This window comes from Centruroides vittatus, unplaced genomic scaffold, assembly GCF_030686945.1.
Source record: "Centruroides vittatus isolate TY-2023 unplaced genomic scaffold, ASM3068694v2 contig_1309, whole genome shotgun sequence".
NCBI lineage: Eukaryota > Metazoa > Arthropoda > Arachnida > Scorpiones > Buthidae > Centruroides > Centruroides vittatus.
In genome coordinates, this window is record NW_027120832.1 from 727,755 (window position 1) to 755,088 (window position 27,334).

At 34.0% G+C, this 27,334-nt stretch overlaps 1 protein-coding gene across 3 annotated transcripts in view; it reads right to left on the reverse strand.

Moving 5' to 3' along the window:
- LOC136989914 (solute carrier family 12 member 6-like) overlaps positions 1-27,334 on the reverse strand; it is a 149,531-nt gene that overhangs the window by 100,069 nt on the left and 22,128 nt on the right. For 2 of the 3 annotated variants that reach the window (XM_067288228.1, XM_067288220.1), the window contains exon 5: positions 5,338-5,392. In XM_067288228.1, coding sequence (XP_067144329.1) covers positions 5,338-5,392 — 55 coding nt within the window. Of the gene's footprint in view, positions 1-5,337; positions 5,393-5,686; positions 5,852-27,334 lie in introns of all 3 variants that reach the window. The other variant, XM_067288236.1, reaches the window with a different exon arrangement.

The window sequence follows — 27,334 nt, forward strand, 5'->3', positions numbered from 1 at the left end:
ATCAAGCTGCTTGCTCAAGGGAAAGGGAGGCCTCATCAATTGGGTTCTACATGCCTTCCTGATAATCTTCTGCACTCTCCTGCAAAAGGGGAAACTGCACATGGGGTGACCTGCAACTGAGTGAAGAAACATATAGCTTGCACCTGATGCTACAAATGCTACAAGTTCAATTATGTAACAATTATGTAACAAAAGGCTGTATGGCAACAGCCCAAAAATGTAACAAGTGGGCCAATGACCACTCCTACAAGGAGTGCAAGATGACAATGCCTAGGTCCATCAACTGTACAAAGGCAAAAAAAAAGTTTGGCCATCAGCTCAATGCTGGCCACTCAACATTCAGCGTGAGCTGTCACTGCTACCTGTCAGAACTCAAAAGAGTTAAGGGCCAGACCAATTATGGTCAGTAAAAGGGAACTACGCTGAATTCAATCAATCAAATACACACAAACAGAGGGAAGAAAGATATGGCTGCAGAATCCTGCCGTTAAGTGCCAAAAGGTGTTGAGCCATCATTGCACAATTGCAAGCTGAGACACAGAGCCTCAACTCACAATTGAGATCATCCTGCTCCAGGAGCCATATTCAGTACAAGGAAAGGTAGAGGTCTATCAATACAATGAAGCATATTATTTGCTGAAGAAGGTAACAAGTGTTGTGCTGTTGTCATTATAATACAGAGAAACGTCAATTTGTATGCCATCCACATTTTACAACTCATGGTGACTGTATTTCTACAGTCACCCTCCCTTACTTGGATTGCAGTCTCCAATTATTGTCCTCTATCATTCAACATTGGCAGCCTTCTAGAAAAACTTGAAAGGGTTGTCTTGCCTCAATCGAGTGATTTTGGTAGATAATTTTAATGCCAAACACTTGTGGGACTCCTCAATAGACAATCCAGCCGGGAAGACTATGAAGGAAACGATAAAGAACTGGGGTATGAATGTCCTGAATGATCCATTTCAGATTGCTACCATCTCTTCGCCTGAAGGTAAAAGCTAGATTGACCTCACTATTGTGAGTAGTGTTATGCTGAGACTTACCTCACAGTGGGAAACAGTCAACAGAAAAAGCTGTAGTGACCACAGCTTCATTGCTTACAAGGTGATGAGCAACTCACCATACAGGCTAAGTAGCTTCTACAGGCTGACTGCCAAAAACTGGGACAAATTTAGCAAATGCCTTGCTGAAAATCAGCTGATTTAGTTACTTCAGTCGCTAAGGGTAAGAGTGTCGGGGGATCTGGAGGTGGCTGTGGCCAAATTGACCAAAGTAATAAGAGCAGCAGGATTCTGCATGCTCACTCAATAGCATTCTACCAGCCACCAGTTAGTTTCCAAGTTCAGCATAGAACTGAGTGTCCTGAGGAAGTGCACGAGGAAGTCTGACAATGCTTTCAGTTTGCAGTGATGAAGACCTTCAGGCAACTAGGAAACGAGTTCCAGAGGGCCAATGCTGAGTACAAGTACAAGTTGAACAATGCCAAACAGACTTTGTGGCTCAGTTTCTGTGAAAAAATTAGTGATGAAAACTTATATACATCTACAACTGCTGTAAATGATTGGACTAAATTTGGATATAATGATTATAAATTAGAAATGAATTTGGCACTAGAGTGGTGTGTTAGGCACCATCTCGTATTAAAATTAATAATTATAATTTTAATTAATTAATTTAGATTAAATTGGAAGAAAAGTATCATATTGATGTGTATATGACAAAAACTTATATGTATATAAAAACTGATATGTATATAACAAAAACTTATAGAGGGAGACATTCTACATCCCCTATAAGCTGGTGGTGAGGAAAGCCAAAGAGAAAAACAATCTTGGAACCCATCAAATGACATGGCCCCAAGTCAGGAACCTCCAGGATGAAACTATAGAGGTGCTGCTCTCCAATCGCTCTTCCCAAGTGATGAGCAGTCTGATGATACTGAAGAACAATGACAGCCTTCAAAAAAACATGGAGCTGCCATTTCTTAAGACAATGACTGCTGCAATGGTAAAAACTTAGACAATTGGCACCATTGGCAGCCTAAAGAAAGGGAAAGTGCCTGGTCTGAATGGGATTCAAGGCTGAAATGGTACAAGTTCTACACCAGCCAGACCTGGGGACCTATTCTGAGCTCTTCTGATAACTCAATGAGAGCGATACACGGGACATTCGATAAGTCTCCTTAGCAAAAGACAGTTAACAAACCTTAGACAAATCACTATTCTGTGCTCCACGTTAAGTGGGTTTCATTAGAGTCGAGATGCGTCTGGGTTCCATGCTATCAACAGCTATTATGCTTTAACCAATCACAGTTTAGTTAACATTGTATTTTTGTCACGTGATCTCAACCCGCCATTTTCTAAGCGAAGCACGTTGTTTTAGCATTATCGTGTATCAGCGCTAGTGAAATAGTTTTGTTTTAAAATGTCGAAGAAAGGACAACGAAGCCGGTGAACTACAAGTTGCCTGTTCGAGATGCTCGTTAATTTTATGGAAGACAACCCTAAATTAATGTCAGGAAAGTTAGATGCTCCCTTTACCGTAAAAGATCGCCAGAAATTGTGGCAAGAAATAGCCGACCATCTGAATTCAGATGGAGTCAGCTCACAAGAAGATCCAGAAAGATAGCGGAAAGTAACTGATAGCTTTGAATATAAATATATGACTATCATTTTAATTTATACATATGTGAATGAAACATATTTCAGAAATAATGTTCATGCTATAGCTACTTACTTTCAATTTTAACAAGAAGGTAATTACAATATTCATACAATATTCATAAACGATTAAGGTAATTATTTTTAAGCAATACAACAACATAGTTTATTAACTCTCTCCAAATGCTCGTGAAGTAAAATCATTCTTACACCAAAAGACACCATGTTGTTTTCACTTTTGTTACGTTCCTAACAGCAGCTCCAGAGTGACTGATAACAGAAACTTAGTTATTGTATGTGGCTATCGGCACCGAAACGAAACGTACGGCTCAAAATAGCATGTTCACGATTGATTAAATGCGAATCACGTGGTTCCAATAGAAACTGGTTTTTATCGTATTCGTTAGCTTAATGATACAACTCAGAATAGGTCTCCTGCTCTATGTCATTTATCAGAAGTGTCTACTCCTGGGTTACTTTCCAGAGCAGTGGAAGCAGGTATGCCTTGTGTTAATTCATGAGTGGGCACCCAAAAAACAAACCAAAGATTTTAGACCAATAAGCCTATTTCCAGTTCCAGAGAAAGTTACAAAATCCTGTCAGACAGAGTGTTCTATCACCTAAAGCAGTGGTTCTCAATCTTTTTGAAGTTGAGAAACACTAAAGTTTGACATTTTTTTTCTGTGGAGCAATTACAATACATCAGCTTTAAAGCAGAGATGGCAAATCTTTTTGAAATCAAGCACACTCAGTCTAGTAGATGATGACATTGGCATTTGCTAATTACATTCCCATACAAAAATTATTTTACATTGTATTGATTTATCTTTTGCAACAATTTTTAATTGTATATTTGTTTTTTCGCGAAACAATTGAAGTGGCTTCACGGAGCACCTGTGTTCCATCACGGATTGAGAACCACTGACCTAAAGCAATGAGGCTTTTACACCCAAAACAATACGGGTTCCATCCAGATGTGTCAACCTGCTGAGCATTACATCACATGGTGAACCTGATATACCAAAACTGCCAGCAGGGTCTCCATATGTTCTTTGTCTTGATGGACATCATGGAAACATTTGACAACATCTGGTGGCCATCTATAGTGGGTGAACTGCAGAAGGCAAACCTGCCAATGACCCTCTTTTCACTCGTCAGGAGCTTCCAGAGGACCGCAAGTGCAAGGTTTGTCAGAAAACTGGAGAGGGGTTATCCCTCTCCAGTCTTATGCCAAACCTTGAGGGGGTCCTATACATGATCCCCAGGGGTCATGCATAGGACCTCTCCTTTGAAACATTCCAGCAGACATGAGGCTGAGACTAGTCTTGCCAGACAATGTCCAGCTGCAGGCCTACACAGACAACTTGTTGCTAGTAGTTGCAGGCATACGTAAATAACAAATGGAGATTTGCAGCAATGAAGCAATAAAACAGCTCATTTGCTGGGGAGAGCTGCATGCTTCAACCCTGAGAAATCAGAGCCCTGATGGTGACCCGAGTCAGAGTATTGGCAAGTCAGCTAATTTACCAAATCTGGAACAACCCCATCCAAAGGATGAACAAGCTAAAGTACCTTGGCATCATTGATCAGAATTTATGTTAGATGCTTCATCTGAAGAATGTTCAAGCAGAACAAACCTTGAGACAGCAGCACTATCAAGACTAGCTAAGCAGGACTATGACCTTAGCAGAGAAGCAATCTGATCTATCTACAAGATGGCTCTGGAGTGCATGATCTGCTATGCCTGTAGTATTTGGTGGAAGGAATCCGCCAATGTCAAACAGAACAGGACACTGTTAACTATTCGAAGGACCACTGCTTTGCAGGTAAGAAACTGAGTCTATAGAAGCAGCCCTGGTCCTGGCCAGGCTGTTGCCATTGTCTCTGGTTGTCAGCCAAGAGGAAGCCTTCTATAAGACAACATGGAGGGTATAGAGGCTAAGCATTGTAATCAGATATACCCAGTTGTCAAACTTAGATGTTGGTCAGACAAATTAAGTGTTCATCCTGCCCATAGGATCAGACTTGACAGATATTGGTGAACCAACACAACAGTTCAAAAGACAGTAGCCTAGTAGGTGCCACATACTCCATCTATTTTGATGGAGTTCAAGCATAGTCAGTCAGTCAGACTGAATGAGAAAGCATCCGTGTTCCAGGCAGAACTGATGGCCTTAGCAAGGGTGTCCCAGTGGCCTCTCACTGTGACTGCTGGAGTGCACATAGAGATGTGGTGATATTTTTCAATAAACTTTGGAGTTTTCCTCTCATATAAAATCTTTGGTAAACTTATATCTTTAATCATTAATTTTTATAGCCAAATCAAACTGGATTTCAGAATAACACCCTGTTTTAATTTAAATTAGTATAAAAGACAAAATGATACAATAAAAACCAAATAAAATTTTATATTATAAATATTTATAAATTTCAGAAAACTTGTTGTTTTTAGAAAAATAACTCATAATTTAAAAAATAGATCTTTTAAAATATTATATAACTCTCAAATAATGTTGCATATATAAATAACTGATTTTAAAAGTGATAACATGGTTGATTAATTCAAATAACTTTATCTTGATTGTATTAAAAAGAAAAATTTAATAATTATTTACTATATATTAATTTACTAAACATTGATTAGTTTGTTTGAAAAATAAATATCAAATCATACCTGGTACGATACCATTTGTAGCTATGGCACTCAGAGAGATACAAGTTGTAAAAGTCTGTAGATAAATTAATATACTGTTTTAATAAAATCTATTAGTATTAGATTATATAATATATATAATAAATATGATTTATATAATTTTGATGAAAATGCAGATAAAACAGAAACGTAATGATAGATCAAAAAATTTATTTATATTTATTTCATTGTAAAAATGCTGCAGTTATACATTTTATAAACATTGATAAAATCAAAAAAAATTTAGTGTTGGAAATTAACTTGAAAATGTAAATGTTTAAATCTTCATCATTTCATTTTATATTAAATTCTATTAACTTTCAAAACTTACTCAAAACATTTTGATTCTATCGTGAGCATTGTAGGGGAGAGCGGGACAAGTTCAGCCACAGGTAAGTTGATCTGTGTGTCATTATCCTGCGGCTAATCATCCGTCAGACGTGTGGCATCAGATGCAACAGGTTACCAAGGTGAAGTCACTGTGTCACATTTTATGCTGAAAAGTTTATTTTTGGAGGTGGTAAGTAAACTTTTTGTGTTACATTTTCATTCTTATAAATCTGAGCTCAATAACAATTAACATAAAAATACATAATATTTACTTTACTCCAGCACTGAACATTACATATAACAAACTTTTTCAGGTTAATTCATAACTCATAACTCTTCCTCAAACTCTCACAAACAAAAAATAACAAACAACATGCATACATTCCATTTATTTAAATACATGAATAAATGATATTTTGGAATTGAAAGCACATTAAATTACAAACTAAACAGACAATTAGTAAAATATATTAAAATATTTAAATCAGTGCAACTAAGCTTAAACATGCTCCACTGCTCATCCACTAATCTACTACATTGTATGCATTGCTTGTGTTGTAGCTCTTTCCAATCACAAATTTCCATCCTTCCTAAAGACACAACAGTTTATTTGTTAAGATAAAAGGCCATCAACTATAAGGAAGATAACACTGTTCCAAATCTGTGGAAAATATATATATTCACCCAACATAAATCTTGGAATTCCCATAGGATTATATACTTGTATGCAGTCACATCTCCTTTAATCAGCAGTGGCAACTTAGAAGATCTGAAACATTCAAAAATTGTGAAATTCCATTTTAGAACTTCAGCCTGAAGACATCATTTAAAAATAGATGAAAACATTTGCTTTTTAAGTGAGTGTTTGTATTGCTGGTTGTTTGGTTATTGAGTTAGGAATTTTATGCATCTTTCTGTTAATACATTCCCTCATTGTGACTTAGTAAATTTTTAGGCTCTCGGCATGCTTCATTACTCTTATTCTGGATCTGCCTGATGACTTTGAATACATCCTTCTGTATTGTGTTGTCTCTCTCTCTCCTATGGTAAAAGCTGATAAATCAGTGGTTACATTTTTTTTTGTAATGTCGTATTGAGGTCCTTTTAATCTTGTTCCTAGCAGTCTAGATGTATATCCCACATACTCTGTACTAACACTAAATCTGTTCTTAGCTGGTATATGATACTCCTAATTTCTGGATTTCTTTGAATTCATACTGCTGATTATCATTCCTAAGAAAGTTCTATATTTCTGGATTCCTTTTGTATATTAGTTTAATCTTCCTCCTCCTGGCAATTTGTCGGTATAAAGCATCTAGTCCTTTTTCGTAATTTATGGTTTAAAATGATGTTATCTACTGATTGGCTGCTATATGTGTGGGATTGACTGTTGCAAGAGCTGCATGTTTATTAATCAATTGGTTCATCATTTTTTAGAGTATTTGTGGATTTTAACAATTTGTACAGTTGAATTCCTTTAATCTACTTTGATATCTGTGCAATGGACGAGCTTGTAAAAATATTATCTTTGACATGTCAGTAATTAATCCTAGAAATTCACATATTTTGGGTTTTGCACATAAGAGTGATAGAAAATCAGGCTGGTAGTCAAAAAATGCATGGCCCACCTACAACACAGAGGAAAAAAACTACAGAAATTCCTTCGCAAACATATGGAAGTATACATTTATAGTGTAGAAGCTCAGAGCAACTAGTGGAACAAATACAGAGAATAATGTTGACAGAAGATAAACATATCATGGTGTTAGACTTTGAGACTTTATACTTCTGTCAAAAAATCAGAAAAAGAACATTGCAGAAATTTGTTTACAGCAGCAGTGACAGCAATGATGATAGCTTTCCAACATATTCTGATATCATAGAATCAGAAGGAAATGATAAACTGAGACTTTGAAGACCAAAATATGTTTGGTAACATGATTGTATTAATCACATCATTCAATTAAATCAAATCATTTTGTACTAGTCAAGTTTTCTCTTTATAGTCAGGTTTGCTTCAGTACTACATAGGAAAAGTGATGCATATTAATGGGGAAAATAGAATCTGTTTTTTTCATGTACTGTATAGGGTTTCTCATTTCCCAGTCTTTTGCTTGTCCCGGGATTCTGGAATTAAACTGAACTGTTTCCCAGGATCCCGGGATAGAATTAATTATTTTTAAAATATAAAAAACATCTTGAAATTGAATGATATAATTATTTTTCATTTTTAAATAATTTAATACATTCCGCAACCTCCAAAATCATATTATTAATAATGCTGTGTAAAATATATATTAAAATTACCTTTGAATTACATAGAAATTTTCACAAATAGAAAAAATTTATTAAAGTTTGTTGGAAACTGCTTACAAAAAACATGCCTTTGAATTGAGTTGAAAATTTAAAGAAAAAAATGAATAGTTCAAACTTATAACTTAAAAGGTAATTTTCGTTTTTTAAATAAAACATAATACAAAATATTATTGTAAATTTTTATAAGAGTTTGAAAACCAAAGACAGACAATACTCCAATCACTCAATCTGGCTATTATTTTAATAATGAAAAGTCCCACTACTGAAAATGCCCTTTCCAATTCAATTGATATGGGTGGAATTGTCTTTAATGCATTTAAGAGAAGACAAACGTTACATGTTTTTCAGCCATAGCATCGAAGATTTCTAGTTCGTTTTCGAGATGCATTGCAGTTCTTCTTTTGCTCTCAAGTATTCTTGATTTGTCTATCTTGGCTGCTTTAATAGCGGTATCAAGCTTATAGTCCGATAATTCGGCAGTTTGGTTGGCTTTAATAATCAAGTTTATGAAGAAAAACGTCATACTTACAGACTTCGTACTTGATTCTATCCTTGCCCAATTTGCACAACCTCGCATAATGCAGTTATTGAAGCTTCTGGGCATGGTTCAAAATTAAGACAGCATCAGCACAATTATTGAAGATATTACAGGTTCTGACAAGTAAAGAATTTTCAGAGTCCTACCATAAATACATGTTGGTTATTGACAATCTGTGAGATGTCATAACAAGCAAAAATTTAAAAATATAATAAGCAGGCTTAAAATTAATAAATACAAATATATTTTGACAGTTTATGAGTTAATTATACTTTCTATTTGCAAAATTTCCTCAATCTTAGCACAAAAAAGAAAAATGTGAACTTTTAAGAAATTTGTGGGATTTTCCGGGATGAGAAGAATTTCCTGGGTTAGGGGGTCTTAAATGGGATCCTGGGATCCCATTTGAGAAACCCTAGTACTGTACATGTACATAGTGATTACTATGTACAATACATGAAAAAAAGCAGATCCTGCAGCTGAATTTTTTGAAGGCATTTCTCTTCTTTTCAATGCAGACAATGAAATTGAGAAACATCCTACCACATAATCAAAACATTGCTTCCTCCATATCCCATTGTACAGCTAAGCATCCTTGCCACCACCTCATCTTTGTTTCCTTGGTGACACCAGTAATTGCATCTACTCATCCTGTATTATATTTACACGTTATCCTTTCCTCTGTTTGTGATAACTTCTTCACACAGATTGTCATATAATATCTGTTTATTAATAATCGGTTCCTGGCAGACGTTCATTGATCCCTCTTCCTTCCACCTTTCCCTCCCCATCTACCCCACCCACTATCTCCCTCTCTTCCCCTTCTTTTCTTAGGCTATATCACTGAGTCAGGCCTAGTCTTTAATTTTCCTGTTCCTGTAGATCTAAGCATTATTCAAAACTGATTTATCAGCATTTAAACCATGATTTAAAAAACAAGTTCTGGCAGCATTGTATTCTGGCAGTCTAATTGTTGGGCAACATACTCCAAAGAATGGATCAATTTACCCCAGGCTTGAGATTACTTGATCAAACATACGTTATATAATAATGTTTATTTTTTACCAAAGGTCATGATATTCAGAAAAAACTTTTCTAGTCCACATCTTGTCTAAAGCATAAGCTTTACAATCAATAAAAATTTCTCTCTCTAACTTCATTAATTACATTGTTATATAATAATAAACCCAAAATCAACTCAATTTATCCTACTCTTCCCTACATAATTTTAAACTAGAAAATTACTTTTTTATTATCATCATTAACCCCTATATTCTGTTTAAGTCCATTATATGATTCCATTTCTAGTTTGAAGATAAATATTAAGTAACTTAAATTTTTTTAAATTTAATTTAATTTTATCTATTACTCTTTCTTATTTTACAAATTTTTTCATTTTTAGATTTTATCATAACTTCAATTTCTTGTCTGAACAAATCAAGAATATATATATATATATATATATATATATATTCATATATTCTTGATTTGTTCAAACTTCTTGACTTGTAGAAACTTCTTGACTATATAGAAACATATATATATATATATATCAATGACTTGTTTTTATTTTGCAATAATTTACAATAGTGTTATTCTTCTTCTTGTATCCAATTAGCTGGAGCCAATATACTGTTACAGGTGCCATGGGTTTACAATAAGTTTGTACAGTGCATTTCCATAATAGACAAGGCAATTGACTGCAAAGGAGAACTTTATTGAAAGTTTTTACTTTGCTGAAAGTTATTCTTTTAAATTATAGATTGGTTTTGATCATTTTTGCCACATCCTTTTAGGCACAGCATGTAGTATCTTCCAATATGCTAGTTTTGGTATCCAAAGGACACCAAACTTTTGACAAACTTGATTTATCCATTCTACATACATGACTAAACCACTGTAGTCTGTGCTGACATATAATTGATGTTATAGAAGGCTGATTTAGACACTTTCTAATGTTCTCATTCATTAGATAATTTAGGAGTGTAACTCCCAGTATTATTCTCAGGCATTGCATCTGGAAAGCCTCTAGTTTGTTTTTGTCTGACTTGAGAATAGTCCAGGAACCATAGTAATACAGGTAAAATCAAACCCAATGTAGGTACAGTACATCTTTGTTCTAAGTATTCCACTTTTTCCATATGCCACCAAATGAGATGGCTAAAAGTTGTTGTTGCTTGGCTAATTCTACTGCTGATAATTTACTGCAAAAGCAGTCTTTTTTCCTACAATATTGAGCCACGTATTTGAATTCATTAACCTGTTCAGTTAAATCCCCATTAAGGTAAACTGTTGTTGATAAGCAATCAGTGACCATGCCTTTAATTTTATTTTTGTTTATGAGCATACTATATGGCTAGGCAGTCTGGGCAATCATATGGATGCTTGTTCATCAGTTTCTGTAAAAAAGGTATTATCATCTGCAAACATGAGATCAGTAATAAAGTCAGATATACTAAATTTTACACCTTGTTGATTTTTAACAACTTTAAGCATGACGACATCAACAATATTAGATTAAATAGCAATGATGATATTATGCAGCCTTGATAAACACAAGAGTGAACCATGAAGTCTTTTATCATCCTTTTTTGAACTCACACCCTGCTACAGATGTTAGTAGAGGTAATGATTAAAAGTTGAATCATTTTTGGTGGTATATTGTTCAAGAGTTTAAAGAGGGCTGTCTTAAGATATTATGAAAGGCTACTTTGAAGTTTATGAACACAATGACAGTTCATTTTCCATACTGAATTCATCTCTCAAGCAACTGTCTAATCATGAAATCTGGTCAAAACAACTGTGACTAGGATGAAAGCCTGCTTGTTCCTCTCTGATAACTTTTTCATTGCAACATTGAGTACATTTTTGAATGATTTAATTGAAGATTTCTCCCATTGTTGACAGGAGATTGATTTTCCAATAGTTGTTATAATCTTGATAGTTATCTCTTTTGAGCACTAGTATTATGGTGGTAATTTTTCAGGCTAATGACCAGTAATAAAGTCAGATGTATTATCAGCAGTTGTACTATCTGGACCATTAGCCTTTCCAGTCTTGAATCACGTAAAGGTCCTTTTTTCCCCCTCTTCTATATCAAAAGGTATGTATAGTATTAAGCATACTGACAAATGACAAGGTGGAAATGTGGTAGGGAAGCCAAGTGGTTCATCATGATTGTAAAGGTGATAGAAGAATTCCTGCCACCTAGATAATCTTTCTGCTGATAACTTAACAAATCTGCTTTATGAATATTCTCAAATTATTTGTTTTTTCTTTCCACAAAGTTGCTGCATAGTGCTAAAAAGTGCTTGGTGGTTTTTATGAACTGAAACTTCCATATCTTATGTGATATTATTCCAATATGTATTCCACTTCATCTTTAATTATTTACACACTTGATAGTGTAATGTGCTATAGGAAGCATAGTTGATTTGTAAATTTTAGTTATTAAGAAGCATATTTTATGACTTAACAACAGATGATTAATACATATATAAACATCCCAAAACCTTAATTAATCAAGCTAATTTATGCTACAATTAATAATTAGAAATTAAGTAATTTGGTACTAGAGGTAGACATTAGACACCACCTCCTATCTAAATTTTAATAGTTTTGTATTGATTGAATGAATAAAATAGCATGTGTTGCCATAATAGAGTTGCCTTTATTTGTTAATAACCAATAACTATCAGGTTATAGTATCAGGAAATAGTAATGAGGTTAAGTCAATGGTTTAGAGTTGTAGCCTCTTGCATATAAAAAGTAAACCTTACAATTTCCATTTGAATAGGGACTTTCAGGGCAAAGTCCATTTTTTAATACAATTTGGTGTTTGTTGTTTTGAGAATTCATAGATGCACATCCTTTCCAGTCTTTCATGAAAAGGAGTTTCCTTTACATTGTTAGCTGTTTGTTCAAGCTTTGCTTGAAAAAAATTGTTGAATCTGTGGTTGATTGTTTTTCTTAATAACTTACTAATAAAGCCAAATAATTGCTGGATTAAATTTACCACTATTATTTTTAATTAAATTCTAAATAATTTCATACTAGGGGTGGGCGTTAGGCACCATCTCTTATTAAATTTAATAATTATAATTAAATTAATATTTACTAAACAATTTACAATATTCTGGAGGAAAATATTTGTCCTGGAGCAGGACTCAAACCCACAACTCCCATATACTGTGTGGATGTTTGCCAGTTATGCTACCTGGAGCCTCCATCCAATCTTCCCTTCCAGACATATTTAATTTTGATATAACCATCCTTGGTTTTATCATAATTAAATGTGGCAATTGTTTGGCATATTACTAAAAATTTTGGGCTTCCAAACTTTTTTATACTAATAAATCCTTTCTTAACTTAACTAATTATTAGTATTAACCCATTGTTGTTAACTTTACTGTTTTTTTTTGTAACTCTATTGTTGTTATTATTAATCTTTGGTTTTTTTGGTATTATTAACTGTAGTTTTTTCTTAAGATGATTGGATTTCTCTTTCAGTCTGACCAGATCTGTTCACTCCTGACTCTTACAGTAAGGTCTAGATGAGGATTTAGAGCCATAGCTTAGTATTCTTACATGTTGAATTAAATCTTACATTAATTATTAATTACATTAAATCTTACAATATTAATTATCTACAAATTTAAATCAATTCAAAATTATAAATTGAAACTACCACAAAAAATAATAAATGAAGTTAAAATGACAATAAAAATACAAAATAAATCTAATTAACAACTATGAAAATTCAAAATAAAAATGATTCCATCAAAAGAGAATCTTTGGGATATTGTTTCTAAAGTTTCTAAAGTTTCAATGTTCTGGAAAATGAAAAATCTAGATAAATGAGCCAAAGTTATAATAAGTTTACGGGTAGAAGATAATTAGTCAATTCTTATAGAGAAAAGAAGAAACCACATAGAAATTCCTAAAGCCTGTAGGTAACTGCTGTAAAAACCTACAGTTTGTTACTGCAGTTATTTTACACTACAACAGAGGAATCAGTTTACTAACTGAAATTTGCTTTTTGACCAAAATTGTTGCCATTAATTCAAGTAGCTTTATTAAGTAACACACATTATGTCATTTATACTTTTTTTTCTTTCTGTATGATAATTACACACCAAAATACCTTAAATCATCAATAAAAAACTTTACAATACTTAATTTTCAGAAAAACATTTTCAATCTACTACTAAAATCATCTTCAGGTTTCTTTAATGTTCCAAAATTGGAATAAAATAAAGAACAATGATATATTATAAAAAGGAGAGAAAACATTCTAGACATAATTATATATAATAATGATATACAAAATGCAAGGCACATACAATTTAAAAATTATCATTTAAAATACAAGAGAATTAGTTTATACCCAGATAACATTGATGACTAACTGCTATCAGTTAGCAGTAATATGTTACGTCAGTGCTGAGTGTGGATTAACATAAGAGAACTGCCAGGCATACAATATATTATGTCTACAGACTAGCTTCTTATCCCCCATTTTTATTAATTAGTTCTCAATTACTGTTATTTTCTGTATATTCCAGTTATTTTAGGGGTTGTCACACAGACTTAAGACCATTATTTTATTGTAAAACTATCAAATATAATATACAGCATTCAACTCCAACATCTAAAATGCATTTCAGCACTTTTTGCTCTCTTCAGTTAGATTTCTTATCGGAGTTTTACACAATATATCCAGACTCAATACTACATATCTACATTAAACATTTTTTATATTTATAGACTATGGTTCACTGTTGACAGTTACCCACTACTACATAAACAGTATACTTCTATTTTAAAAACCCGTAATTAATGTAATTTACAATATTTAGCCTAAACCCTTTTAAAAAACTTTGACATTAAAATTTCCTCAATTTTTCAACCCTCACACATTTTGTGTGAACGTTATTAAAACTATTAAAAGTTTTACATTAAACAATACTAGTGACTTCTGCCATTTTTTCTTTTCATATCTCTTCTCATGTTCTGTGGGACTTGCATGTGTGTGTTTTTAACCTGTTCTTGACTTTTATAATTATTTTTCACATTTTCTTGTAATTTTATCTCCCACTCCTTAGACTGTTTCCTTATTTTAACCACCTGCCAATTATCAATTGTAAAATAAGGAAACAGTTTAACTTCCTGTCCTTCTTGGCAAAAAAACTGTTCTAAGTGTTTCTTGATCCCTTCCTCATAAACAAAATGTAGTCCATTTAAGGAATTCTAAAGAGAGCAAACAGGTGGTAATTATAGGGAGCAATATCTGATGAATATGGAAGATGTGGCAAGACCTTTCACAGTCCAGCTCCAATAATTTTTCCTATGTTTGCATTGTTGTGATGGAACATGATGCCCTTCTGGTTTCACCAAGCAAGCATCATAAATACTTTTCCAGCAAACATTTTATTGAATTGAATGTTTCTGGCTTATTTAAAAAGCCTTCTTCAGGTTTAGCTGCTAAAATTGAATTTGCAAAATTCCAAAAACTCCAAAAAATTGATTGGTCTGTTCTTCAGAAGCAGCTCTTAGAACAAAACACTTTTCCAGTCCCATCAATTTGAGAGTGTTTGTGTGAAACCCTGTCTTTGAAGTGGTTTGTGGTGGTTTACTATGCAGCCCTCATGATTGTTTGCACTCAATATTGTTGTACAAAATTCCTTTTTCATCACCTATTTCAGCCATTTCAAAAATAGATCTCTTTCCTCACATTTTCTTAGTGAATCACTTATGGAAATGTGTACTTGGAAATTTGCTTCAGTCAATTCGTGCAGAACCAAAAGATCAAGCCTGCTAATGTAGTCAAGTTGATGTAGATGAGTTTCCATGCTCAATTTTGATATTTGGAGAATGCCTGCAATCTCGCATGTCATGTAATGCAAATGTCAATTAGCTTCTTCGCTTTGTTAATGTCACTAACTTGTGGCCAGCCCAAGTATGATATCTTGGATAAAAAAATTTTCAGAATAAAATCTTGCAAACTATTTCGACACACATTTTCTTTCAAAGAATCTTCACCTTATACCACACACATCTTTTGGGGATACTATAGATTACCACCTATGGAATTTTGGGACTGAGTATATTTCTGAACTGAGGGAACCAAGATGAGTTCAACTCTATCTTACTTTTGGATCAGAGACGAAAAATAAGAAAGTTATCGTACTTTTTTCAGGCAATCGCACAATGATCAGGAGTTACATCGCTCTCTCCGCTAAACCTATCGCATGTTTAACAGGCAGTCCGGCAAGTCAGCCATATATACCTTCAACAGGGGCAGATGTTGATCCACAAGCACACTGATCGTCTGCAGTTGGAGTTAAGTCCTTTTCACACACCCTCGTAGTCGGCTAGTACTACACGCCACTATCGCGGCTTGTCCAACAAACCTAACCTATCCCTCCGGGAGATGACCGTCACTGCTAGGTGGCAGAAAAATCTGAAATGGTGTGGAATGCACTGTGAAAGGCAAAAAATCGTAAATATTATAACTTTCTTATTTTTGGTCTCTGGTCCAAAAGTAGGCTATCATTGAACTCATCTCGGTCCCAAGTTCAAATATATACTCAAAGTCTCGAAATTCCATAGGTGGTAATCTATAGTATAGCCCATCTTTTTACAGGTTTGCACAGCATTTTTGCCTGTTTTAAAATAAAAGGGCAAAATATGCCAAAAATTCTCCTTTTGCTTATCCATCTTTCAATTGATAGTGAACACACAAAACACAACCAATCTCTATGCTTTTTTCATTAAAAAATGAATATTGAAATGTCAATTTTAAATAATTATGAGCTTTCAAAATTTGAACTGAAGTTTGTTGCTTTTCAAGTCTACTGCCATGTATCAGCAAAAACTGCAGATTTTATTGGCCAATTTTATATCTTATGAAGTACTGAGTATCAAGAAAACAGTAGAGTTATTGCTCATTATACAGAATTAAAATTTCAATTTCAGATTGGCTTGTGAATATCTAATATAATGAACTGGAACCATGCTGCAAAAACAAGAAAGTTGTAATGACTCACCATTGTACACTTAATAATTATGTAAAAACAAAGCAGTAAAAAAGAAGCAAAAAACATCTAGCAAGAATTAATACTATTACAATTGTAGCATTCTAAAGGAAGCATTTAATTCACCAATACATGATGAAGCTGTGAAGTCGACAGAGTTAAAAATATCAACCCACATAGTAGTATACAACTCTATGCTTTTAATAAATCATTTAGTTCCATTTATGTAATATATTTAATGATTCAACAATTGCAAAAAGACTTGAAAATGTACTGAAAGCAGGAGATGATTCTAATGTCTAACAACAAATTTTGACATAGGCTAGCTATGTCATTTGTTGTTAGATATTAGATCATCTCCTGCTTTACAGCTTGCTTATAAATGAGATAACCAATATTACATCATGCAACTCACTGGGGTTGGTTATGCATTATTTCTCAGAAAAATCAGAAGAATTTAAAAGCAAATATTTAGGCGTAATTCCTGTAGCAGGTAGTACAACCAGAAGAACTTGCTAACTGTTACTTTTTTACAACATGCCAATATACTTTTTTATAAGTGGTATGGGCATCAGCACCAATGCTGCAAATGTGATCTGTGGTGCTTGGCAATTGGTCATTAAACTTTACTAGTTAAACTTTTTTTAAGTGAGTCTGTTCCTCGCTTAACTTGGCTTGTCATAACACTATGGCTGTTAAGCCTCAAAATCTCCAGTTCTTGGCAAAAGAAATTCATAATTGATTTTATTCATAAAAAAGCATCAATCTATTTTCTCAGCTATCAACATTGGGGAGAAGCCTCTTCAATATCCTTCCATTGGTAAAGAAAACAAATTTATTGTTTAGGATACTGATACAATAAAACAATTTTTCTTATATAGGTGTAATTGAATCTTTTTAGACAAAGTAAATTTTTATACAGGCTGAATCAAACTAAATTATGCTAAAATTACAATGCAAGTAATGAAATTCTTAATACAATAACACATGTTACTAACAATAACTTACACAATACTGATCTTATATATAGCTTTTTGGGTGGAAGGTGATTTCATTGCATTGCTGATTTTGTATCCCTGCCATATTGGAAGCCAGAATAAACAGAGCAAAGGGCTCTGCTACTAAAAACACATCATTAGTTCTACCACTCTGTTTGTCCAAATATATTCATATATAATCAAGTTCACTTAATGGAGCACAAATAAGGGATCAATTTGCTTAAAAGAGTACTCTCTCACATTCCCATTTTCTCCCATGTTTTACATTAGTTGGACTCCCATTAACACGTTGACTGCCACGCGACTTTTTAGGATTCTGTTGTAAAACGCCAACTTAATTTAATTATATTATATTATTAAAAACTCTAATCAGAGTATATAGTAATAATCAAATAGCATATAGAATGTGTTTTTCTTAAAATAAAGGTATTACGAATTATCTCATAGTTGGCTTATGTAACAGAAAGCTCTTCGCTAAACGAGTTAATTCGTGCACAGACACGATTCGTCCTGTCACTTTGCTACAGCCAATTGAAGATGTGCGTCTAAATTTATTAGTAATAAATCGGATATAGAGGCGAGCACATCACATTTACGTCTTTTTTGAGAGTGTTATTTTTTATTTATTTTTATAATCAAATTATAAATATCCCAAAATGGATAAGAAAAGACCACTGACTAAAAAACAACTTGATTACTACACTAATCTAAGTGATTCAGAATCTGACAAAATTTTTGGTGAGGATGGGGGAGTTTATTTGGCAGCGAAATGGTCCTGTTACTGTATGTAAATGGAAAGACAAACGAGAAGTCCTTACCATTTCAAACATGCACGTTGTTGAAATGGTAGAGGTGTTCAATCGCAATGGAAAATGTTCGATGAAACCGAATATAATTCGAGATTATAATCATGGAATGTCTGGCATTGACGATCAGATCAAATGCTATCGTACTACACAGCTCTAAGAAAGACTATTAGATGGCCCAAAAAGGTTGCATTACATATTATAGAAATATATATACATAATGCGCACAAACTCTTTCAAAAAGCAACTTCTTCTAAAATAAAACTTATAAAGTTTAGAGAAGCATTCGTCAAAGCGTTGATTGGAGAAGAGATTCAACCAGTTTCAAAAAAAATTAAATTGCAGAAGCTTCACTATTTACAGAGTATCCCATCTACTCAGAAAAAACAACATCTGACAAAGCCATGTCGAATTTGTACCAAAGCTAAAAAACGCCGAGAAACGCGTTATTTCTGTCCAATCTGTCTTGAGAAGCCAGCCCTTTGCGTAGAAGATTGTTTTAAAAATTATCACAAACAATAAAAATATTGTTTTGCTTTCGATTTTGAATAAACTTTTTATGATTATATTTTCTGTTCATTTATTAATAAATGTTCTGTTCATGTAAGCCAAACTTGATTTTTTGTTCTTGCCCCTGAAGCTATCTATTCATATTTACACTGATATACTACGAATTACATCGTAGCTGCACAAATATGGCAAGGAAACAAACTACGATATAACTCGTAGGTGGCGTCCTAGGCAGAAACGGTAACTACGAGTCATCTCGTAGATGGCAGTCAACGTGTTAACAATGCACCAGACAGTAGAGCAGTCCATTTAAATGAGTACTGTGTTGTGTTAAATAAGTTCAGAATAGCAGGCTACATCAATGAGCACTGTTCTAATGAAGATTTATAAAGTTCTATCTTTAATCTTAAGCTATATTAGGCCCAGTTCACATGGTGACAGGGCTCTCTGCACTAAGGCAATGATGCCCAAACTATAGCCCGTGCCAAATCCAATCCATAACACATGTTAATCTGTCCTGTGAACATATTTGACACATTACTTATAAATAACAGAAATACATCTACTTTTGGTACACATGGAATATACAAAATATTTATGGCCCACTTACTTATTACCCACTTACTATTTGGTCCACCAATCAAAAACTTTGGATGCCACTGCACTATGATATTTATTAAGATTTGGTGAAACCTTCCATTGGTTAGTTTTCTAATAATCAGACAGACAGAACATTTCTACAGAATCATAATGATTAGATTTTACTGGATGCACATATGATAAACTCAGGGTATTAACAAGGTATCATAAAATATACAGTACAAGGTAACACAGAATACTTGTATCCCCTTTAAAAAAGGAATGGAAGCATTGAAGTTTGATCAAAATTCCTAAAAATTTTGATAAGTGGATCAGGTACACTCTATCAAATAATGATATTTTCAACTTCTGGTACTAACGAAAAATGATCTATCCAGACCAAAAGTCAAATTTTTTAAATGGAATATGGCATCTTTTAATTTAGATTTAGCTAAAACTCAAGAAAATATGACAATTTTATCTAAACATTTCAGAAAATGCTTGCATTGACCACAAAATGATCTTAAAAGTGTGATGCATGGAGAAAAATAATACTAATACTGCTGTGAAAATAATAAAACATTTTATGTTACAATATATTTTTTATTAACATACTGTAGATGTAGGCAAGATAAAATGTTGGCACAATAATTATATACAATTGATACTGAATGAACCCAGATTCTTACTACTGCTACATAGTATTTTTCATTTTTCATTATTTTCCTTTTCTGGAGTAACCTATTTGGCACAGATTTTTAACTGCTGTTCAATCAAAATATTCAAACTGAGCACTGTCTTTACCAATGCTCTGCTGAGAAAGAATACAGTACTCAATGAACTTCATAGGATATGGTTACATACAGTAGATCATTTTGGCACCTTTGATAGGTATGTAAATGAAAATAAAAACATTCCAAATTCTTCTTTAAAAAAAAAAGCAACCTGATAATTCACAACAGGGTATATGGATTGTTTGTGTCACCCTGTATATGAACACACAGTACAAATGACATATCCTGATCGTGAGAAGACAAAAGTTCTTAGCAACGAGATTTCGAAAGTCACTCAACCTTAGAGGTAATACTGTACTTATATATTTTATATTGTTCATCTCATTGACACTACCACAATACTGGTGTAATGCAGTAATAAGTACACCTAAACACCAATAACCAGCAAAAATGGATAGACCTTATTTTAAAGAAAACAAATGTTTCCTCCTTTTAACAGACGTATTCGGGTTAGAAGAATTATATTGTAGAATTGTATCAAGCTGATTCTAATGTATTTTTATTTCTTCTAACCCGAAGATGTCTATTTAAAATGGAGAAAAATATTTACTTTCTTTGAAATATATCAATTTTTGCTGGTTATTGGTATGTAGGTATACATCTCATTAGAGAGTATTCACAAATTTTGGAGCAAGGATGTTTATGTCTTTTCAGCTAGGCCTCCTCCTGTATTTCTGAAAAGAAGTGAAAGTAACGTGACTGGTAAATCCAGATCTTCAGCTTACTTCCACATAATATTTAGGTTTGGTAAGTGCTTCAGCAGCATTTGTCACCAGATATGTCATGGTCATCCATTTCTTCAGTGTCCATCTGAAGGGATCCTCATTAATACAGCTTTAGGAATTTTTGAGTCATGCATCCATAGCACATGACCTGCCAATTGCAGTCATCACATTGCAATGGTATTATATAGGGCATGCTAACCACTCTGTTTTAGAATTTCATTTGTGATGTCGTCACAATAATTTATTTTGTGAATTCATCATAGGTATCTCTGCCAGAAGACATTTAGCTTGTGGAAAGATTTCACAAACATTTTCCATATCTTGCATGCATATACAGCCAAACCTGTCTGTAACTTATCACACTACACTTTTTGTGTTACAGAGATAGTTTTATTGAAAAACTAATGTTTTTGGCCTACTCTATAGGCCATCCTCAGGCTTAACAAGAGAAATGAAACATTGATGGTGTAGTGTGGTAAATTAATTATTTGCTGAGCATGTTCTGTTTAATCCTGTCTATAACAGAATATCACAGGAGTGAGCAAGTCATTCCTCGATGCAATCACATATACCAAAATCGCACTAATTAAACACAGTACTGAACCAAACAACCACACCCGTTAAAACAAATTTTCGGTTAATAACAAATATTTTTAACCTTAATTTTCTCATCCATAAAAAAGTTATGATAAAATTGAGTAGCTAGTTTAAAAATAAAATGAACCTTAGAGCTGCCTACCTTTGTCAAACAAAATTGTATTTGATCCAGTTTGTTTTATTCATTATCTTAATGCATACAGAATACGGTCATCATGTTTTACGACCATTTCAAGTGAATGGAGTGTTTCAACAATACGTGGGCAAGATTCTAGTAATTTCCATCTAGTGAGTTGTCTAGAACAGAGACTTTTTTGAGGATAGAACAGAGGGTTTAGCGTTTCTTAAACAAGGAGGTTGCGTCACTCGTGGGGTGGACTAAAAGTTTTAGATTTCAGATGCTAGCAAAATTTTAGAAAAACTAGTTTATGCATAGGATTGTGTTACATGTTTGTTAATGCTTGATATGTTGAAATTCTATAAAAAGATGTAAATTTTAGATTATGCCCACTTAAGGTTTGTTTTGCACCATATAATGTATAATCGTAAAATTTATTTTTAAATGGGCCCAGCAGTGACCAAGCTATTCTGTTCCTAGAACACTCGAAGTTCGGTCATAGGCAAGGACGTGGAGTGTTCCAGGTTTTCTCCATGTCTGTAATGCCTAAATAGGAGCCAGTTACTCTTAAAAAGATCTCCCGGAAAACATCCCCTTAATCAGATCGCCCAAGTGTAGTGTTGCCATAACTTAACAAAATTACTAGCTTCTCCGTCATATTACTAAACAACTCCACATGGAACACTTTCCGTTTATGTCGTGCTTTCTTTAAACCACACCATAACTGTCCCTGCACTGAGAAGACTTGCAAACTAGTTATGTTCGAGTTCGACTTACGAAAGTGAGTTGAGTCGACTGTGACGTCACTAAACGTTGACAACTCACATAGCAGACTAGAACCTAGACTAAGGTGACCAGACGTCCCAGACTGTGCTGGACTGTCCTGGATTTGGGTTGTTAGTCCCGCATTGAACACTGTCCCGGAGAGTGTCCCGCATTTGGTCATGTAACATTTTCAACATGTTCGCAAGTTATCAAAAGCACAAAGTTGTCGTTTTCTTTTACTACTAGTTGCCTGGGATGCCCCGTAGCGGGTGTTCTACCAGCAACGGTGTCATTCCGTGGTATAAATAATAAATTCATATCAATAATTCAATAATAATATACTGAATTTATTATTAATTTAAATAATATTTAGGGGCGCACCTAGTGGCCGTTCTAGTATACCATGACAGATATACACACAGCGCCATCAAGTTGTGAAAAAAAAAAACAATTTTTTTCTATAAAGAGTTATTTTTAAGTTTATTTATGCATTTGTGTATTTATATATTTTTCTACTAAATTATTTATTAATAAATTAGTTATTATTATTATAAATATGTATGTCGGAGGTCCAGCCCATTTTTAGCTCCCACAACGCAGAAGCATCCCGCATTTCAACCTATCTGGTCACTTTAGCCTAGAACCCCTGGATAGATCAGAAACACAATGGAAATGGAACAACAAGAATACAGTTGAGTCCGCATAAGTCGTCATAGGTATAACTCGACACCGTCGGTTAAGTAGTCAATTTTCTGTGGTTCTGGCCGACTTACATAGGCATTAATGTTAAAAAACTCTGGTTTACTCGACACCGTTTAACTCGTCACTACTGGATAAATCGACATACTTTTGCTGTCCCACACTTGTTTAGACGTCTGATAAGTCAACTCCCTCCTGATAAAAGTGAGTTCACACCACACTGTGTGGTGTGAACTCACTTTTATCAGGAGGGGAGTCGACTTATTTATTAATATATACATAATAAAAATGTATTTTTTATTATGTACATTTTATGTATTTTTATATATAAAATAATAACAGATAAACAAAAAGAAAAATCTATATCAACATCACAGTAGAATCCGATTTTTCATTTTCTCATGTCATGAGTTATTTGTAGCACCTGTTTCACATTTCTGTTAGAAATGAGTGTCCGAAAGCTAACACTTGCTGAAGGAAAAATACGAACTTGTTTCTGAATTTGAATGTAAGAAAACTTAGAAAGCCGAATTTGCAAAACAAAAAACCTTCCAAAACAACATTGGTGAGAATTTTGAAGAAAAAAGAGGAAATTAAGAAACTTTTTCTTGGATTTTCGTCGCGGCTGTCTCGAAAACGCCAGAGAAAGTCAATCGTACAAAGATGTCGAAGATGCTCTCATATACATTGGCCAAAGCAAATTCGTTCATCAAATTTTCCTGTTTCGGGACCGATACTGAAACAAAACGCGATGGAAATTGCTGGGGTTCTTGAAGTAGAAACCAACTTTAGTGCCAGTGATAGATGGTCAGAGAGGTACAGTACATTGCACTACTGTATTTTCCTAATTGTAGTACAGTATTGTGGTTTTTTCAACTTCGCTTTAGTTATCATATCGGATAACTCGACACATTTTCACTTCCCCTTGGGGTGTCGACTTATGCGGACTCTACTTATATTGCTATGATTGCATTACTGGCAATTATTGCAGGAACTTATATTAAAGTACTGCTCTACTCACTACTAACACCGGGTACTATAACTATCACTTCAAAATGAACCTGTTACCGGTATTGAGACGATTTTCGCAAGGAACACCGGTAACAAGTTCGTTTTGAAGTGATAGGAACTTATATTATTAATAAAAATCGGAAGGATGGATAGTGTCGACGATGACAACGTCGATGGCAAGTGCGCCCCATATAAACAGACATTTGAACAATATAAAATTAAAGTAAAAGTTACTTTGGTCATAAAAAACAAATAATTACAGTGTAGATCTAGCAACACAAACGGTGATATTTTCTCCGATTTACATCAAGAGTGTGCATGCATCAAACAGTCTGTCTCGTACACTGTAAAAAAGTTTGGTTCCTTACCGATACTGATATGGCTTTATGGTATTTTATAACTACTGCCAAAAGTACCAGTGTTTCAAACACTTACAGATACGGAGTTTATAACCAGCCTTATATCATTTGTCTTTCTCTTAAGGTTTCTGTTTCAAACGTGCCATTTCAGGTCATTCATTTATCGATGAAGTGCGAGACCCGCCATCTTTGACAAATTAATAAATGCCCTAAATGAGAATTATTGTTCCTTCATGGATTATAAAGGTTTCAATGAATAGGTCTATAAAGGAATCATTTTTAATTAGATGTGTTTTGGAATCACATACATTGCAATCGTTATAATTACAATATTTTTTTTAAATTCAGCCCTGTGAGCACTAAGAGGTCCTCTTTCAGCGAGCTTATCATGAATCCGTCCAGGTCCACAATAGGGCGGCCGGGTGGTGAGGGAGACGAGACCCGACATATCCGGACGGACCACCCCCGAAAAATTCCTGAGGATTTTTCGAATTGTCCGCATTCAATCAAGGGTCCACCAGTGCGGTAGGTTGTCACTTCGACCTCTCGGCCATTCGGCCGTGTTAATAATTACAATATTAAATATAAACACAACATATTAAACCACGGTTACACGGGGTGGCTATTGCATCCTTAAAGCACGATAAGAAAATTCAAAATTACATACATACCCGTGATCAAAAAGTATAGGCAATGGTTCAATAAAACGCAAGATTTGAATTTATTCATCAGAATTTATTTCGTCCCCTTCAAAGTGGTCGATTGTCCAGTTGTTTCACTATCAATAGTGTACGCAGGTTTCCTCGCCCATAGTAGTGCGTTTTAAGAACGATTCACCAGGAGAATGCATTTCCTCAGAACACGTTGTTCTTTTTGGAAAAAATTCAACGTTTTCGGGAAGACTCGAGAAACGAAGTGCCGCCAGCTCAAACGATCTTTTAAAATTGCTCGACAACAATCATTGAGCACCAAATCTCAGACTCGAGCGACGTGTCGTTCATCAGTCCAAGTGGAAGGTCTACCAGGGCCCTTAGTCTAGAGTTTTTCGTGTTTTACTCGAACTGAAGTCATTGAACTCATTCGTGTTACTATGACTCACCTAAACGGTAGTCTCGAGTTAGATCCTTCGAGTGAACTTGAAAGGCGAGCGGAAGTAGGTCATATTCACATGTTTACGTGTGTCGTTAAGCACGATGGGATTATTTACAATCCATCTGGGTTTGCGACTATAATGATTTGACCAATCAACTTAACTGTAACAAGTTGTAAACGAATCAACGTGAATTGAGCAGCTCACTTGCCAAATCGATTAACTCCACAAAACAAAAAGAATAAAAATTGATAATATAAATTATTTTTTAAAATTCCCTTTAAACTTTCAATTTAAATACACATTGCAGAATATATTTTTATATGTCGTTATATTAAAACATAGCTTTAATATAACGATATATAAAATAAATTACGTGAAAAATTTGAAAATAATGACATTTATATTAAGGATTTACAAATGGAGTTTTCGATTTATCCTATAAACGGCTCAATTATTACAAAGAATTGTTTTAGCCCTTGATTTAATTAAATTAATTAAATACTTACTAATGTGGAGTAGATAATAAGAACTTATCACACCAGTGATAATAAGCGCACATATTCAGGTATCAATGTAGTACTATACATTTAATAAAACAAAAGGGGGTGTACATTAAAACTCGCTTAGATAAAAAATTAATATGAAATAATCAAAATGCATTTTGGACTATCTCATAGTCCGAAGTTGATATTAATATAAAAAGATTATAATACTTAAAATTATACAAACTGCTATAAAGTTTTGATCAGTGAGCATTAAATGGATGCAGAGAAGACTCTTAATAATTGATATTACTGTATTATTAAAAATAATAATAATAATATAAATTATATTAAATAATTGGTCAAAAAATTCTTTGCCTTCTTATATAACGTCTTTCAGCTCTTTCCAATGCTTCGATTGCGATCAGAACAGCATATTCGTCAGTCATTTTCACTTTCGTGTAGCGATCTCACATGCTCGACTCAACGTGAGCAGCAACTCACATGGTGAGATGGGAAAGCACGGGAGTTATAACTCGAGACTACCGAATTGACGTCAGTGTATGAGATGGTACCACGTGATACGTTCAACACGTTGGGAGTTGTAACACGAAAAACTCGAGACTAAGGCCCCAGAGCGTGATTCGTCTTCGACTCGTTCTCTACCTTCCTGGAACGTCTTGTATCACTCGAAAAACTTTCGTTTTCGATCGACTATCATCACCAAAGGCTTTCTGCAACATTTTCAACGTTTTTGTAGCAGTAATTCCGTTGCAAAAACAAAATTTAATGCACGTTCTTTGATCCATTACACTTGACATTTTGAAAAAACTGCGGCGCAAAAATTCTTCACACAAAACGATTTTGCAAAGGAAAACAGACAGTGACGTACAGATTGCTGTTAGTTGTCGACGAAAGTCCTACCCAATGACGACGGTGCCCTCTTGTACAGTACGCGTGCAGTTTAAATGAACCATTTCCTATACTTGGTGATCACAATAGTATTACATACGGAGATACATCTTAATATTTGCCTCGCATAGAAGAGCACGATTTTACGTATGCCAGCTTATTTTAGCTTATCACTGCTGTGTCAATGTAAATTAAATGTCAATGTACCGGCACGATAACCACTCGGTGACATCTCTGTGGTAGTAACGATTATTAAAAATAAAACGTCATAATAAAAAGAAAATAAGAAAATGCTTCTGTTACTAAGTTTT